Source organism: Nannospalax galili, unplaced genomic scaffold, assembly GCF_000622305.1.
Source record: "Nannospalax galili isolate Female #2095 unplaced genomic scaffold, S.galili_v1.0 scaffold290, whole genome shotgun sequence".
NCBI lineage: Eukaryota > Metazoa > Chordata > Mammalia > Rodentia > Spalacidae > Nannospalax > Nannospalax galili.
The window spans coordinates 785334-804204 of record NW_008331486.1 but is presented as its reverse complement, the minus strand read 5'-3'; the positions used below and the strand labels follow the sequence as shown (position 1 = coordinate 804204).

Sequence of the window (18871 nt, the reverse complement as noted above, 5' to 3'; positions counted from 1 at the left end):
GAGGCAGGCAGAGGCCGGCCTCCTTCCCCCGTGCCCGCTCCAGTGACTAGGTCCCCGAGATCTGGTCCTCCCCTGCGCCTCCTCTGCGAGCCTAGGACTCCCTGATATCCGAGCGCAGGGATGGTAGAGGCGTAGTGTGTGTAAATAGGGACCCTGGCCAAACAATGCCCTGGGAGGGCTTAACCTCCCGGGAGGGAGATGGCTGGACCCGAGTGGTTTACACGGGGGATGTGACTAGGAGCTATGGCATGAAACCCTGCCAGGAAATGCTGGTCTGGTTTTCTTTCCCTCTTTGGTTTTATGTTCCTTGGGGAAGCCTCTTGAGGAGACTTCCACCATCTTAGAAGAATGGTAGAAAGCATCTTTGTTTCTCCGAGAAACAGCTGTACTTTTCTCTGTCCTTAGCTTTCAAAAAGGGAGGTGATGAGGGTAGCTGTCATTTTCATCCTTGAAATCACCAGAGTTGAAGATACCGGCAGACACCGCCTTCACACCAAAATAGTTTCAAGTAATCGCTGACATAAAGTGGATCTAATCCAGTGCGTCTCAACCTGTTTATATTTGTCCAAACTCCATCTCCGTTCTCTTTCTAATTCTACTCTTTATACCTACGACCCTTCTTATTAAAATCTGCTCTCCCCCAACCCACTGTGATTAGAGTGACTTTGTATCCCAAATAAAGTACTTAACTTTGCTACCATTTTTTATTTGTCACACTTTAAAGTTCCAGTAAGAACTTTTGCTTAACCTGAAGCTAATGATGACACATTAAAGTGATATAATTTTGCCCATAGCCAAAGAAACAAATGTTCTAGTGGTGGGTATAGTATTTTTATGGTTACATATATGCAGACTTAGTTAAGGCTTTTTGAATCATTAAGAATAATATGTGAATTCTCATGTTTGCACCTTTCATCTTATTAAAAAGCTACATCACTGTTCTTTCTGACTTCATATCCCTCGCTTAAGTTTTTTAGTAACACATCTAGTTCTTGAAGAGAGAGAGGCCATCACATCCTATTAAAGGCTATTTTCCAATATTGCCATTTTTATTGCTTGGAGATTTGTGTTTTTCCTGATTTCAGAGTTTGGAAAATTAATAGACAAAATGTTAAACATATTTCCCAGCCACGTTTAAAAAAGGCAGGTGTTAGACTTCAAACAGGCTTTTATTCTTTGAGAATCTAATTGCAGTCCAGTTCATTAGTGGAGCTTTGAGTTACCCCTAATCTGTTATTGTTGCATTAGTCTGACATTCAAGAAATCCTTTGTTAATGTTTTCATTAATATTGTCTGCTTTTGTAATTTGCTGTCTTTCAGTTGGATAAAGAGTTTACACTCAGGATTTTATCTTCAAAACTAGAATTTATACATTGTGTGTGATGGCTAAGGATGCTAAGTAAACTTGTAACAAGATTGTAATAAGTACTTATCTTTGGCTGGCCTCAGTTAAAGTTTCACTTCCTAGTGATGGAAAAAGGAAGCATGTGGTAAAATAAAGCTAGCTGAAGATTAAAAATAAATTACAACCAGTCTCATGAATGTTGTAAGTTACATCTTTATGATCAAGAGTTTTCTAATTTCATGGAAGCCTAAGTATTTACCTCAAGATTCCTAATAAAAGTTAAGTTTTGAGTATTACTTTATACTCTCTTGTAGTCTAGAATTACCTTTACTACCTGACAGCCATATTTGGCAGTTAAGGGCTTGAAATGGAGCTAGTGTAGACTGAGATGTATTCTATGTGTAAAATATACACCAGACTTCAAAGACAGTGCAAGCTTCTCTAATATTTACATTTTTATATTGATTACGTGTTGAAATGCTATTTTTACGTAAATTGGGTTGCATAAAATACACTACTAAAATTGATTTCACCTATATTCATTTTCCTTTTTTTTTTTTTGGTCTTTTTGAGACAGAGTCTCCCTGTAGCCCCAGCTGTCCTGGATTCACCATGGAGACCAGGCTAGCCTCAAACTTATGGAGAGATCTGTCTGCCTTTGCCTCCCAGTGCTGGGATTAAAGGTGTGCACACCACGCCCAGCCTTATTTTCCTTTTTTTAACTATAACTACCAGAATTTTTTTTTAATTGTATGTGTATGAGTGTATTGCCTGCATGTGTGTGTAAGTGCACCTGTGTCCTGCAATGCCCAAGGAGGTCAGAAGAAGGCATCGAATTCCCCTGGAAATGGAGTTACGGATGGTTAGCCACCATGTGGGTGCTGGGAATCGAACCTGGGTCCTCTGTAAGAGAAGTCAGTGCTCTTAACCACTGAGCCATCTCTCCAGCCCCCAGAATTTTTTTTTTAATCAAGAGTCTCACTCTAACATAGGCTGGCCTTGAACTTGTGGACAGTCCTCTCTCATCCTCTTAAGTACTTACAGGGGTGCACCATCATTCCCAGGGGAAATTTTTTAATTACTCTTTTCCCCCCTTTTATTTATACTGGAAATTGAACTCAGGACCTCACACATGCAAAACATGTACCATCATGAACTACACTCCCAGCACCTTTTGTTACATTTTTATTAGACATTGGTGTTCTAGAGCAGCACTATTCTTCCAAGAAAAAAATGGTTGAATAAAAGTAGACATAGGGGGCTGGAGAAATGGAGATACAGCTTGGTGGTAGAGTACTTCCCTAATAGTCACAACACCCTGGTTTGGATCCCAGTGACATGGTGGGGGGGGTGTAAAAAAACAAGCAAGAACCAAAGTTTTCCTGATAGTAGCCTCTTAGGGTCAGAGCACTAAAGGTCTTAGTGACTGTTTTAAGATTATCTAGTGACAGAAGTAATTAAGTACTGTCTCAGAATAGGTTTCAAATCTAGCCATCACTGAAGAAGTAAAATTTTCTTAGTTAAAATAGGAAGTTATTTCATTATTTCACTATTAGAATGCATTGAAATTTGTATCTCCTACTTATTTTAAAAGTTGAATTTGGGGCTAGAGAGATGGCTCAGTGGTTAAGAGCACTGACCTTTCTTGCAGAAGGTCCAGGTTCAAGTCCTAGCACCCACATAGTGGCTAACAACCATCCGTAACTCCAGAACTGGGGATCTGACACCCTCTTCTGTCCTCTGTGGGCCCTGCACGACACAGAGGTGCACTTACATACATGCAGGCAAAACACTCTTACACATAAATAAAAATAAATTTAAAAATACTAGAAGTTGAGTTCAACCCGGTACTTGACTTGAGTGGAACTTTAGTCTTATTATTTCATAGCTTAAAGCAAAATAACATATAATGGCACTTTTTGGGGGGATCTTTGAGACAGTGTCTTCCTGTAGCCCCAGCTGGCCTGGAACTTACTATGTAGACCAGGCTGGTCTCAAACTCACAGAGATCCGCCTGCCTCTGTCTCTCAAGTGCTAGGACTAAAGGCCATAATGGCACTTTTTAAAATTGTGATGGAGCTCCTTTTTCTCACTGGTTTTGATTACTTAACTGCTGAGCTATAGAGTTTATAGGTTCTTTCTATGAGCTTTTGTTTGCTTGCTTTTTAGGTTAAGACAGACATTGTACTTCTGATGCTTTTGATAGTTTTAAGTTCAAAGCTGTGTTTTGTTTTGTCTTGTTTTGTAGGACTGGGGATTTAACTTAAGGGCTTCACACACATTAGGGAAGTGTTCTACCTCTTAGCCACATCCCTAACCAAAGCTAATTATTTTGATGTTTTCTTCTTTGTTGAGAAGTACTGGTATAGTTCATTTCAGTAACTTACAGTCCTCAACTGAAAATAGTGATTATCTTAACAGAACTGATCCCTCTTGTTTATTTCTGTAAGCAGAATTATAAAATACTCTGTTACACAAATTAGTGAAAAGGGCATAAATTCTGTTCTCACATTTGTAATTAAGTGCCACAGTCCTGAACTGGCTGCGTAAATGGTGAACTGATAACAGAAAATGAAAGTGCTTAGCTCCTATGCAGTTTGCTCTTGATTTAAAAAAAAAAAAAAGTTTGGCCAGGCTTGGTGACGCATGCCTTTAGTCCCAGTATTTGGGAGGCAGAGGCAGGCAGATCTCAGTGAGTTCGAGACCAGCCTGGTCTACATAATGAGTTCCAGGCCAGCTGGGGCTACAGGGAGACCCTGTCTCAAAAAAAAAAAAAGTTTGTAATTTTCATCTTCTGAGATGTCTGTTACTCTTTGTTACAAGTTTGCTCTCATAGCAAGGCACTGGAGCTGCTTAAGGTTCCACCTCTGAGGAGCCTTTCTTCCTCTTGTGCTTTATCTTATGAGTTTTTCAATTTCAGAAACTAGTTGGTAGAATTAGTTAATACAAAATTGTGAGAATGTTTTCTCACTCTCTATAGGCATCTATACTTCTGGGCTTTTTAATTCATTTATCTCAATTTGAAATGTTTTAGGAATAAATTTAGTGATATTTTATTGATCACTATAAAATGTTAGCAGCAATCAAGATTGTCACTGAATCAAGCAAGTCATTATTAAAATACCTAAGTATAAGCCGAGACATTCTAAAAATTAATATACTTAGCTCTTCATGGTTCATTTATATTTTTCTTAAAATAAAAGGGCTAGAGGGATGGCTCAGCAGTTAAGAACATTGGTTGATCTTGCAGAAGACTGGGGTTTGAATCCTAGCACCCACATGGTGGCTAACAACTGTCCATAACTCCAGTTCCAGTTCCAGGGAATCCAACACCCTCTTCTGACCTCTGCGGGCATTGCACGACACGGGTGCACTTACATATATGTGGGCAATACATGCATATACATAAAATAAAAATAATAAATTTAAAAGATATATAATAAAAGCAGTAGGATATCTATCATTGTGGGTAGTGTAAAAAATAGTTTGGAGATGAATTTATAAAGTACCTTTTTAAAGGGAGTTGAAATTCCAGCCTCGTCATTTATTATTTTAATAAGCTATGCTAGTCTCTGTGTTTTAGATAAAATATTAATTCGTCTTATTTGAAGAATCTAGAAATTGATTTGATTAATGAAGGAAAACTTTTTTTTTTTTTGGTCTTTTGGAGACAGGGGCTCCCTGTAGCCCCAGCTGTCCTGGAACTCACTATGTAGACCAGGCTGGCCTTGAACTCACAGAGATCCACCTGCCTCTGCCTCCAGAGTGCTGGGATTAAAGGCGTGCGCCACCACACCTGGCTATAGTTACTGTAAAAGTTTTATGAAGGATTTTTTCTTTGCGGGCTGCAGAGATGGCTCAGCAGTTAAGAACACTGGCTGTTCTTGCAGAAGACCCGGGTTTGAATACCAGCACCCACATGGCAGCTAACAACTCTCCGTAACTCCAGTTCCAGGGGATCCAACAGCCTCTTCTGTCTTCCGTGGGCATTGCACGACACGGGTGCACTTACCTACACGCAGGCAATACACACATACACATAAAATAAAAATAATAAATATTTTTAAAGTTTTTCTTTGCATTTTAAAGGAGTTTGTTCAGTATCTACTAGGACCTAAACTTGTCAACATTAATTGTATTGAAAGCACTGCTGTTGTTATAAAACTGCTTTTTGGAGTATGATACTGATGTTTGAAACACCGAATTGTCTTTAAAACTAAGGAAAGAGTGTCAGCTCTTTGTTTGCTATTGCCCAGCAACCTATGATACCCTAACCCAACAGAAATAATATTTTCACACAAATACCCATTAGGAAAAACATCAAGTTTATAGCTAAGAGCTCCAATAGTAGATTTAAAATAAAATTTGTTTTGTATTTATAATTCTGACAGAACAGTAAATATGTTAAATAGTTTTAGGGAGGATTTTCTCACTTGCTTAGTGCTGATCTCTAAATTTAGAAGCAAACTACCTGGCTTTTAGATTGTTGGCTCTAATCCATGTCGTAATTTGAAGGTAAAGTATAAAAATAAGTTGTGACTTGAGAAATTTGAGTTTAAAAAGTAAAGATATTGATAAAATATGTAATTAACTGCATGTTAACAACTGGAGTTGTTTCATCAAGTTTTGTATATTGTATAGGGTGCTTTTTATATAGTAAAATCTATAACTTAGGCTTATCAAGTGATTTTCTTAGTACTTGTTCTTGTGGACATTAAAGCATAATAAGGGCTCCTAGAACTTTTCATTTGTTTTTTGGGACGCAGGAGACTTTCAGTTACATGCTTTTCTCTTCTGATGCTGACTACATTTCAAAACATTTTGTTTCTCTTTTTTTTTCAAATTTTGTTATTTTTATTTTATGTGTATGCATATATTGCCTGTATGTGTGTAAGTGCACCATGTCCTTCAGTGCCTGCGGAGGTTGGAACAGGGTGTTGGATTGCCTGGAACTGGAGTTAAGGATGGTAGTTAGCCACTGTGTGGGTGCTGGAAACTGAACCTGGGTCCTCTGCATGAGCAGCTAGTGCTCCCAACCACTGAGCCATCTCTTCAGTCCCCAAAACATCTAATTTCTTTATGTCCTATGTATTTGACTTGGCAAACATGAAATAAAATAGTGACTTTTTAATTACCTTAAATACCTAGATTTCTTGTTCAATACACAGGCTTTGTCAGAATTTTTTTGTCTTTTTGAGACAGGGTCTCCTTGTAACCCCAGCTGTCCTGGAGCTTACTATGTAGACCAAGCTGGCCTCGAACTCACAAAGATCCACCTGCCTCTGTCTCCCAAGTGCTGGGATGAAAGGTGTATGGCACCACACCCGGCAGGAATTAAGTTTTTAAGTAGAAAATGAGGACTTTTTTTGTTTTTGTTTTTTTTATCTTTTTGAGACAGGGTCTCCCTGTAGCCCCATCTGGTGCTCACTTTGTAGACCAGGCTGGCCTTGAGCTCAGAGAGATCCACCTCCTTCTGCCTCCCAAGTGCTAGGACTAAAGGCATGTGCCACCACGCCCAGCTAAGGAAGGTTTTTTTTTTTTAATTATTTACTTTTTTTTTTTTTTTTTTAATGTGTTTGGGGGTGTCACCTGCATGTAGGTATGTGCACCCGTGACCAGCCGGAGGACAGAAGAGGCTGTTGGATCCCCTGGAACTGGAGTTACGGACAGTTGTTAGCTGCCATGTGGGTGCTGGGATTTGAACCTAGGTCTTCTGCAAGAACATTCAGTGTTCTTAACCTCTGAGCCATCTATCTCTTCATCCCCAGGAAGATTTTTTTTAAGTTAAGAAGTATAACTTGGATTCTGAATCTTTAACCTTACTAAAAATTATGCAGCACATCCTTTGTTCATTTGTTTGTTTTACAAGGCTAGGAATTAAACCCAGGACTTTTTGCTAGGCAAGCACTACTAATGTCTGGAACAAAGATTTTTTTTTTTATTACTTTTATTTTATGTGTATGAGTATATTGCCTGCGTGTATGTGAGTGCACCCATATCGTGTTGTGCAATGCCACGGAGGTCAGAAGAGGGCTTTGGATTCCTCTGGAACTGGAGTTAAGGACGGTTCGTAGCTGCTATGTGGGTGCTGGGAATCGAACCCAAGTCTGCAAGAGCAGTCAGTGCTCTTAACTGCTGAGCCATCTATCCAGCCCCGGAACAAAGATTTTAATGTTAGGAATAAGAAAATTAAAGTTGAACATGGTGGCTTGCACCTGTAATATCAGTAATTAGGAAATTAAGACCAGAGGATTGCTACAGGATTGAGACCAGCCTGGGCTAACTAGTGAGTTTCAGGCTGGCTGGCATGAGCTCAGTGTGAAACCCTGTCAACAACAGCAACTAAATAAATAACAAAAAAAGATGATTCTTGCACATTTACTTTTCTATGCCTTTTCAGTTTAAAGTCATATACATACAACTTTTTCCAAACTATTATCGGTGTAAAGATAGAAATTTCATATTTTACTCTTTTCTTTTGCTTAGAATTAGTAGAAGAAAATAATGTTTTCTTTTTCTAGGCCAACTTTATTGTATTGTTGAGTTTGGGAGATTGTTAGATGCTTTTGTCAAAAGTATTATAGTGAACTATGACAAGTTTTAGACAATTTTTTAATATTTGTGTGTGGGGGTGAGTCACAAGTAGCATGGTGCACATGTGGAGGTCAGGACAGCCTGTTGGAATTGCTTCTCTTCTACTATGTGATTCCTGGTGCTCAAACTCAGGTTGTAAGGCTTGGCAGCAAACACTGTTACCTGCTGAGGCATCTCGTCGACCCTAGGTCAGTATTTCTCTGTTTTGCTTCAGTATCATACTTTTACTCAGCATTATTCTTTCATTTATAGACAAACATCTCTGTCATCACAGTCTCCTGTGTAGATTTTTAGTACCTCAGTTGGCCTCTGAGTCACATCCTAACTATACCAAAGATTTCCTCTTTTAGATGCCAAGACTGTCATTTTTATACTTAAGTCTAAAGTGTATCTGCTGGTTGTTGTGGTAGTGGTGGTACGAGGAATTGAACTCAGGGCCTTCAGCCTGCTAAGCAAATACTGAATCCATTGAGCTGTATCCCCAGCAGCTGCAATATTCTTTGGTCAGTGTTTCCAAAGCTTATTAGCTATTAATCCATATCAATATATTTTGAGGTAGTGGTTATCTAAGGGAAACACTTCAAACTTTAGCAAGCTAGATAATTTGTGTTCTTAAAAATAGACTGTGGAGGACCAGCAAGATACTACAGGTGCTTGCTGCCAAGTCTGACAATCTGAGTTTGATCCTCAGTTCTCACATGGTGGAGAGAGAGAACCAACTGGTGTGCCATGGCCCACATAGGTCCACATACATACTCATAAACTCAAAAGAGATGGCTCAGCAGTTAAGAGCACTGACTGCTCTTGCAGAAGACCCGGGTTTGATTCCCAGCACCCACATGGTGGCTACAAACCGTCCTTAACTCCAGTTCCAGAGGATTCTGAAGCTCTCTTCTCACTTCCAAGGCATTGTATGACACGGGTGCACTCACATACATGCAGGCAATACACTCATATACATAAAGTGAAAATAATAAATAAAAGTATTTAAAAATAAAATGTAATAAAAATAGAATGTAAAAAGATTTTTTTTGGTCATTAAATACATAAAAGTTGTGATTACTATTACATAGTAACCAACAGAGTTTAGTTGAAAGAAACACTATTAATAAATTGTTTCTGGAAAAACATGCATGATTTAATCCAACAAATAGATTTGTTAAAGACATCTAATCCTACATTCAGAAGTGTTTCTGATTCGGGAGTTACGGTGATTGATTCTAACAGTTAACGGATTAATATATAGTTAATTCTTACTTTCGTTCATTTGCAGCTTACAAAACACTACACAGCAAAATAATGATCTGCTAGACTGCTAACCTGAGCATCCAGCTTCCACAATGCCTGTGCAGGCAGCTCAATGGACAGAATTTCTGTCCTGTCCAATCTGCTATAATGAATTTGATGAGAATGTGCACAAACCCATCAGTTTAGGTTGTTCACACACAGTTTGCAAGACCTGCTTGAATAAACTTCACCGAAAAGCGTGTCCTTTTGACCAGACTGCCATTAACACAGACATTGATGTGCTCCCTGTCAACTTCGCACTTCTCCAGTTAGTTGGAGCCCAGGTAAGTGTTCACTAATTTAGTATGGTTATCAGACTTAGTTCATGGAGTTCCAGGAGTACAGAATATGTTTAATGATAGTTGACACCTAAAAAATAAGTATCAGTGTACCTGCTTTTCATGATATGTTCCTAAAAGAGATTTTTCTAAAATGATGCTACAAATTCTTTTTTAAAGATAGTATTTTTTATTTTATGTGTATGGTGTATTGCCTGCATGTGTGTAAGTGCACTTCTGTCATGCAGTGCCCACAGAGGTCAGAAGAGGGTGTCGGATCCCCTGGTACTGGAGTTACGGACGGTTGGTAGCTGCCTTGTAGGTGCTGGGAATTGAACCCAGGTCTTCAACAAGAGCAGCCAGTGCTCTTTGCTGAGCCCTCTCTCTAGTCCCATGATGCTCTAAATTTTTAAGGAAAACAATTAATGCCTAGCAGTTACATATTTGTGTTTCCACAACACTGAGGTCAGAATTTATATATATTAATTGCTTTGATGATGGAGAAACACTTTTTATACTTTTTATATAGTGTTTAATATAAACACTTTTTTTATATTTTAACCAATATGTAAGTAAGTGGTTATATAAAAAATATACTCAAAGGTTTGGTTGAAAACTAAAGCCCTAAATGTAGACTCATTGATAATTGTTGTTTTTAACTTTAGTTGGCCTAGGATAATATAATGATAGGATAATACAAATGAAAAAATAATTCTGCTAGACTATCAGTAACAAATTCTGCATAGTATCTTATGCACATGTGCTATTCAGTGAATAGTTCATGTTATGTAATTTCACTGACTCATAGTAAGACCCTAGATTTACAATAAAATTGATTTGATGAGGGTCTTCTGTTACATACATGAAAATAAACAGTGTTGTTTCTAATTCTTACCTTAGCTCTTTAGGCTCTTATTATGCCCACTTTACAGATGAGGAAGAGGATGAAATTCCATATATGAAACATTACATGTTAAAGCAGGAAGGTAGTCACTGGGCCTGGTGATGTAAGACTGGAAAGCAAGCACTCCAGGCTAAGGCAGGAGGATCTCAAGTTCAGTTCCAGCCTGGCCTACATAGGAAAATGCTCTCAAAAGCAAAGTGAAAGAAACAGCTACAAAAAAGCCCCTAAACTATAAATAAAACAAGAAGTTTACTGATTTATAAGAAAATTTTCTGACTTACTAAAAAATTCAGTAGTTCACTTATCTATTTCCTTGGTATCCTGATAGTTGAAGTTGTGCTTTTAAAGCTTAAAATCTCATTCCATTGTTTATAATCAAATTAGACAATCTAAAATAAAAATCTGTCCATAATTAGTAGTTTAATTGGCAGCATATTTTTCTTTTCTTTTTTTTTTTTTAAGGATTTTATTTTTTTCCTTAGATGTATGTCTTGAGTGTGGGTTTGTGCATGTGAGTGCAGTGCCTGTGGAGGCCAGCAGAAGCATCAGATCCCCTGTTGCTGGAGTTCCAGGTGGTTGTAAGCTGCTCAGCATGGGTGTTAGGAACCGAGCCTGGGTCCTCTGCAAAAGCAGTATGTGCTCTTAACTGCTGGGCCACCTCTCCCACCCCAGCCTATTTCTTTCTTTTTTTTTTTTTTTTTTCGGTCTTTTTGAGACAGGGTCTCCTTGTAGCCCCAGCTGTCCTGGAACTTACTGTGTAGACCAGGCTGGCCTTGAACTCATAGAGGTCCGCCTGCTTCTGCCTCTGCCTCCCGAGTGCTGGGATTAAAGGCGTGCACCACCATACCCAGCTTCCTATTTATTAATGTATCATAAAATAATGCTGTCTCCTGCAAACAATGGCATTTTAAGATGTAATATAATATATGGACTTTTGGCAGTAATATTAGCTACTATTTATATGCTACAGGTCAGGTAGTATTAATGTTCCTTCTGAATAAACATGTTGTCTTGATAATAGCCTACAGATGTGTGCATTGTGACAAATGTCTCTTCAGCATCATCTCTTCACTATCTTTGTTTTTATTATTTAGTTTTAAATATACTGTGTGTATTGATACTTAGGGCTTTTGAAACAGTATATTTACTTTTGCCTAGAATGATTCCTCTCTCTCTCCTTTCAAGTTTTTACAAAGGTTGCAATTCTTAAGGAAGTGTATCCTGACCACCGAAGTAAATAGCAACCTGTCTCCCTTTCCTTTCTTCTTTGTTTTTAATTTTCTTTCCCTCCCTCTCTCCCTCCCTTCTTTTCTGTTTATTTATTTGGTCTTTTTGAAACAGGTTCTCCCTGTAGCCCTGTAATTCCAGCTAGCCTGGAACTCGCTGTGTAGATCAGGCTAGTCTTAGTCTCACAGAGATCCACCTGCCTCTGCCTCCTGAGTGCTGGCATTAAAGGTGTGTGTCACCACATCTGGCTTAATTTTATCTTTATTGTGTGTGCGCGCGTGTGTGTGTGTGTGTGTGTGTGTGTGTGTCCCCAAAGATTTTTATTATTTTTATGTGTCTATGTGAGTTAAGGCCACATGGATGCAGGTTCTTGCAGAGGTTAGAAAAGGGCCATCAGTGTACCTTGGAGCTAGAGTTACAGACCATGCAACGTATGGTATTGGAAACCAAGCTGAGGTCCTCTGGGAGAGCAGCAAGTGTTCTTAACCACTGTGCCACCTCTCCAGCCCCTCTCCATTTCTTACTCCTCTTATATTTGCTGTATAGTTGGGTATTTTTTTTGGTCTTTTTGAGACAGGGTCTCCCAAGTAGCCCCAGCTGGCCTTGAACTTTCAGAGATCTGCCTGCCTCCCGAAGTGCTGGGATTAAAGGTGAAGTGCTGGAATTAAAGGCATGCACCACCACGCCTGGCTGCTGTGTGTGTTTTTTATTGATCACCTTCTGACCTAGTATGTTTATTTATTTATTGACTACCTCTTACCTCCATAGAATTTAAACTCCATGGGCCAAGACATTTTCTCTTTTGCTTACTGATTGATCCCTAGTGTAGGCACATGATATAAGCACTCTGTAAATATCAGTATATTTGTTAGATTCAAATTAACTTTCATAATAATATTGTGAAGCATGTATATTCATCTTCATTTTTGAAATGTAGGACTTGATATGGACCAATTAAATAATCTTCTCAAGATCACTCATAGAAGTAGCAGAACTTGGGGCTGGAGAGATTGCTCAGCGGTTAAGAAAACTGATTGTTCTTGCAGAAGACCCAGGTTCAAATCCCAGCACCTACATGGCAGCTAACAACTATTGGTAACTCCAGTCCCAGGGGATTAGACAGCCTCTTCTGACCTCTGCGGGCATTGCACGACACAAATGCACTTACATGCAGGCAATATGCACGTACACATAAAATAAAAAAAATAATAATAAAAAAAGCAAAACTCCAGATTTTACCCATATTTTTATCCTATCTATCTATTGTGGTGCTGGGGATTAAACCCAGGGCCTTCCATGTGCTAGTTGGGAGCTCATGTCACTGAGGTATATCAGTTATATTCTAGCAGGGGGTATAGATCATAAATTATAAATTTAATAGGTCACTGATGTAGCAAGGCATAAGTGCCATGGGGAGTAGAATCCCTAATTTTTAATTTTTGTTTTGAAATACTTTGTCTTATAAAGAAGCTTTAAAAAGGTAGTATCCAGAAGATCTCTAACTTTCAACAATGTCCCCTCATCTTCATTAGCATCTTTCATAATTATGTCACAGTTATCAACTCTTAAGAGGTTAATATTGATATAATATAATCAACTTTCTGCTTCATTTTAATTTTGCTTAAATGGCCTTGATATACTATCTCTATATTATAATTTTATACTCATCAAGATTGTTATCAAATACATAAAAAGTTGAATGAATGCATTTCTGCTATTTTTTTAATATTTATTTTTTAGGTACCAGATCATCAATCAATAAAGTTAAGTAATCTAGGTGAGAATAAACACTATGAGGTCGCAAAGAAATGCGTTGAGGATTTAGCACTCTACTTAAAACCACTAAGTGGAGGTAAAGGTAAGTTCATAAAAAGCCTTTTTTATGAGTAAGACTTGGTTAAATGTTAAATGTTGGCAAGTACAGTGGCTAGAGTCACTGCCTTTCTTGGAGCCCAGTCTATTGAGGGAATGGGTATTCATACAGTGTAATGAATTATTTTAAGTGCTTTAACAGAAGCAAAATTGCAGTTTGATAATCACTGCTTACCCAGTGAGTAGCAACTCATCACAAGTGTAATAGTTGTTGAATGACTCAATAAAATACTTAACTTGTGTCTGCTAATAGAGCATGGACTCAAGATGCTTGAGATACTTCAGTAACCAAACAAGAAAGCAACCTACCCTTCATACATCCTTATACATGTACTTATGTTTTAGTAAAAGAAAAAATTATAATTAACAATTAGTATGATAGGTAATATAAGTGATAACTGATGTAAAAAGAAAATATACAGTTAAAGGAGAAAAATGTCTCTAGAGGATAAGAGCAAATTTCAGGTTTTAGAAGTATCCAGTGTAGGCCTTGGAATTGAAATGAGTTAGAGTCAACCATGTAGGTTCTGGGGAAAAAGTGTTCTGTGTAGAGAGAAGAGCTATCCAGTGTGTTGTCCCCGTGGTAAGCCTGTTGGCAAGAAAGAGGAGAGAGTGCTTAGAGTAATGTAGGTGAAGAGGACAATATTGTGAGAAAAAAATGAGATGAAATGGTGATGCAAAGTGATAGATAGACTTATAGGGCATTTAGTGACTTGAACTTTTGCTCTCAGTAAAGTTGGAAATGGTTTTGAACAAGGCAGTGACATCATTTGACTAATGCTAAAAGGATCACTTTCCTCTCCCGAGAACGCTATAGAAAGAAGAGTAGGAGCAGGGTGAACAGTTAACAGGCACTTGAGACAAAGTTAGTGAAAGTGGAGTTTGGTACACAGTGGCAGTCTGGATATATTTTTCAAGGTAAGGAAGGCAAGAGTGTTTCCTGGGAGTATTTCCTGAGTTTGGAGTTTAAGAGGCAGAACAGAGGCAAGTATCACCCTTGAGTTGTTTTTTTTTCTGTCCTTGGAGTACCTGAAAAAGGCTTTGTTACTACTTAGAGAATAGTTGTGGTAGATCAGATTTTGATAAGAAGCTCAAGTTCTGTTTTGGTTACATATGTTTGAAGCGTCTATGATTTACTTAGATGTTAGTGAGTAGCCAGTATATACATGACTTTTGAGTTAAGCATGAGTTGTGTGATCTGTAATTTTGGAATTACTGTAATAGAAGTGTTATATAAAGCAGTGAGACGGAGAAGATCATCTAAGTAGTGAATTTAAGTAAGAGAATAGTCCTGAGTCCCTGTAAATTGGTAATCAGGGAAAAAAGAAAACTGGTATCAAAGGATATTAGAAGAATAGAATAAGGAAGGAATTAAACTAAGAGAATGGAATATTCTGGAAACCAAAATTAAGTGCTTTAAAAGAGTGAAATCATTTGTCTTAAATGTTACTGGAAAGTCAAATACAGTAAGGGTTGAGAATTAATTATGGACTTAGCACAGTACAGATAATTGTCTTGACAAGAGCAGTTTGGAGTAAGAGAATCAAAACTTTAAAGTGAACTAAGTTTTAGAGATTGTAAAACATGATGCTGGAAATAGTAAATAGAGAAGGTGTACAAGATACCTGTGAGCCCAGCATTCTAGGTCCCAGCCCCCAGGAGCTAAAGCAGGAAAGTAAGAGGTTTGAGGGTAGCCTGAACCATGTAGCATGTTTGAGGCACGACTAGCCTATGCATTGAGGCAGGAAGGACAGGAGATAGTAAAGGATTTGCTACACCAGATGTAAAGGAATGAGGCACTATAGAGGAAGAAGGATCAATTGAAAATCTGTTGACCTGTTTGTACGATGGCTGAAATGATGCCATACTTGTTCTTATATTTAAGTGGGAAATGATCAAACAGAAGGAGGAAACTTGATGACGGACGTAGGAGAGGGGAGAATTTCTGAGCAATTTCTGAGTAGGTTCAAAGGAATAGTATATAAAAGGTACAATTAGGCGGTGTTCTAAATTTCTTGTGTGTAATTTTTATTTAAAAGAGCCATTATTAATTGTTACCTTTTTAGGTTTTAATTTATATTCATTCATCTTTAAATTTACTTCTAGTTACTTTAGTAAAGATGGAGCGCACACTAAATCCATAGTACTGTCCTTGGACCCATCCAGCCTGTAGAACAAGATAAAAATTAAATCTGATGTAATGAAGAATTAGGCTTCTTATTACTACAGAATGATAACAAGCAGAGATCAAACACTCATTGCTAGAAAAACAGAAGTATCTTACAAGGGACTCATTCAAACTTGTTCTTTAATAAGTAAATACAGATGATGAAAATTATCTTTATTGAAAAACATTTGGTTTCCTTTGTCTCCTTTTTCTTAAAGGTGTAGCTAGTTTGAACCAGAGTGCACTGAGCCGACCAATGCAAAGGAAACTAGTGACCCTTGTAAACTGCCAACTGGTGGAGGAAGAAGGTCGTGTCAGAGCCATGCGAGCAGCCCGTTCACTTGGAGAAAGAACTGTAACAGAATTGATATTACAGCACCAGAACCCTCAGCAATTGTCTGCCAATCTATGGGCTGCTGTCAGGGCTCGAGGATGCCAATTTCTAGGGCCAGGTAAAATAGATCACCATCTTAGTGTTTTTATTGGTTAACAGGCCTTGAGGATGCCAATTTCTAGGCTAAGTAAAATCCCAAATCCCTTGGCATAATATAGTGTAGATCTTAATCTGTAAATAGTGCCTTGGGTATTTTAGACAGTTTCTTGCTTAATTCTCAGCCATCAGTGAGATAGGTGGTATATGTATAATTTACAAATTATAAAACTGATTTATGAAGAGGTCTAAGGTGGCACAAGTCAAGGAAAGGTAAACTTGGGGGGAGGGGGTATAAATAAACTTTTTTTTTTTTTTTTTTTGCTTTTTGAGACGGTCTCCCTATAGCTCCAACTTCCCTGAAATTCACTATGTAGACCAGGCTTGTCTTGCTATCACAGAGATCCTCCTGGTGTGCACACCTGGCTAACTTTTTTTTTCTGAAAAGTTGAAGTTTTAAAAATGAAAGGAAAGGCACTTCGGGGAATGAATAAGGCATAAGAGTGGAATTCTCAAAGGAGAGTGCTAGTTTATTAAAAAGACTTGGGTGGTGCCGGGCGTGGTAGCGCATGCCTGTAGTCCCAGCACTTGGGAGGCAGAGGCAGGTGGATCTCTGTGAGTTCGAGGCCAGCCTGGTCTACATAGTGAGTTCCAGGACAGCTGGGACTACAGGGAGACCCTGTCTCAAAAATACCAAAAAAAAAAAAACACACCAAAACCAAAAAGACTTGGGTGAGTAGGTGCACATAGGTACACATGCATGTAGAAACCAGGGGTCAACACTGGATTTCTTCCTCAGTCATACTATACCTTATTTTTTATTTTTCATGTGTATGAATGTTTTACCTGCATGTATGTATGTATACCCCCATGTGCCTAGCCACTCAGGAAACTGAATATCTTATGACACTTGGGAAACATAGGACTTTAAAAGTCAGCAAGGGATAATTTCTTTATAAGTGCTCTATATGCTCTGTTTAAAACATTCTGTATACAGTCTTATAAGGTACTTCTCTGTTCATCAAGATTTATTGTTACCTTTTTGATTTAGCACAGTGGATAGAATTTTGTTTATTTTTGTGGAGAAAACATTTTTTGTTTGGTTGGTTGAAGTATTTGAAATATGGTCTCTTCTGAAGAGCTCAGGTTGGCCTAGAACTCTTTATGTAATACAGGCTGGCTTTGAACTGTGTAGTCCTTCTGCCTCAGTTGAAATTACAAGCATGCACTACCACACTCAGGGAACTTTTTTTTTTTTTTTTTTTTTTTGGCTTTTTGAGACAGGGTCTCCCTGTAGCCACAGCTGGCCTGGATTCACTATGGAGACCAGGCTGGCCTCGAACTCACAGAGATCCGCCTGCCTCTTCCTCCCAATTGTTGGGATTAAAGGTATGTGCCACCTGCCCAGCTGGGAACAGTTTTTAAAGATATTTTTTTATTATGATTTAAATGTATGTGTATATGTGTGTGAGTATATGCCACATGTGTTTGGGTGCCCACAGAACCCTGAAAAGGGTGTTGGATTCCCAGGAACTAGAGTTAGAGGCAGTCTGCCTGATATGATTGCTGGGAACCAACCCAGGTTCTGTGGAAGAGCAGCAAGTGTTCTTAACCAGTGAGCCATCTCTCCAGCTCCTAGGAAACATTTTGTTGTTGTTGTTGCCGCTACTGTGTGTTTGAGACAGGGTTTCCCTGTAGCCCCAGCTGGCCTGGAACTTACTATGTAAACTAGGCTGGCCTTGCTCTCACAGAGATCTACCTGCCTCCGCTTCCCAAGTGCTTGGATTAAAGACATGCACCCCACTTCCAGCTAAGGAAACATTTGTAATGAGTGGCATTGGGATAATTGGACTGACATGTAGACAAAAAGCTAGATGCTTTTTTAATATCTTACTAATACTTAAATTTCAAATACTTAGGATTTAACAAGCAAGTTAAGGGGCTGGAGAGATGGCTCAGCGGTTAAGAGCACTGATGGCAATTGTAGAGGACCTAGGTTCGATTCCCAGCACCCACATGTTGCCTAACAGCTATCTGTAACTCCAGTTCCAGGGGATCTGATGCCCTCTTCTGACTTCCACGGTCATTGCATGAAATGGGCGCACCTGCCTACATACAAGCAATACACCCGTACACATTAAATAAAAGAAAAACATAAATTTGAAAAAGAAAGAAAAGCTATAAAAAGCAAGCTAAACAAATAAAATAGCTTTTTTTTTTTTTTTTTGTAATAGTACTTGGGAAGATTTTTAGTCATGACTCAAAATTCAGAACTAAGAACGGGAAGAATGATACCCGACTATACAATTCTGTGTTTAATTTTGATCATTAAAAAATCATAAGTAAAAAAGATGATAAACTGGGGAAAATAGGTGCAAATTGTATTGGATAAAGAGGCTAATGTAACTAATTATAAGATGCTTCAAAAACATAACAGCATTAAGCCAGTTGGAAAAATGAACAAAATAGATAAATTGACAAAAGATGGAGTTCATTTTAAAAAAGAAATACTGGGGGAGGTACAGATAAGGGAGGGAATCAATACCATCAAACTATATTTTATGAAAATCAAAAAATTTGATGAAAAATTAATTTTTTTAAAAAAGGATAGAGCTGGGCATAATGGTGCACTCCTTTAATCCTAGCACTTGGGAGGCAGAAGCAGGTGGATCTTTGTGAGGGAGGCAGAAGCAGGTGGATCTTTGTGAGGGAGGCAGAAGCAGGTGGATCTTTGTGAGGGAGGCAGAAGCAGGTGGATCTTTGTGAG

The 18871-nt window shown here is 38.4% G+C and overlaps 1 protein-coding gene across 1 annotated transcript in view; it reads left to right on the top strand.

Annotated features, from left to right (window-relative positions):
* Rc3h2 (ring finger and CCCH-type domains 2) overlaps positions 1-18871 on the top strand; it is a gene marked incomplete in the record, with an annotated part of 69609 nt that overhangs the window by 463 nt on the left and 50275 nt on the right. The window contains 3 exon segments of the mRNA XM_017796127.2: positions 9213-9510; positions 13376-13493; positions 15893-16126. Coding sequence (XP_017651616.1) covers positions 9280-9510; positions 13376-13493; positions 15893-16126 — 583 coding nt within the window.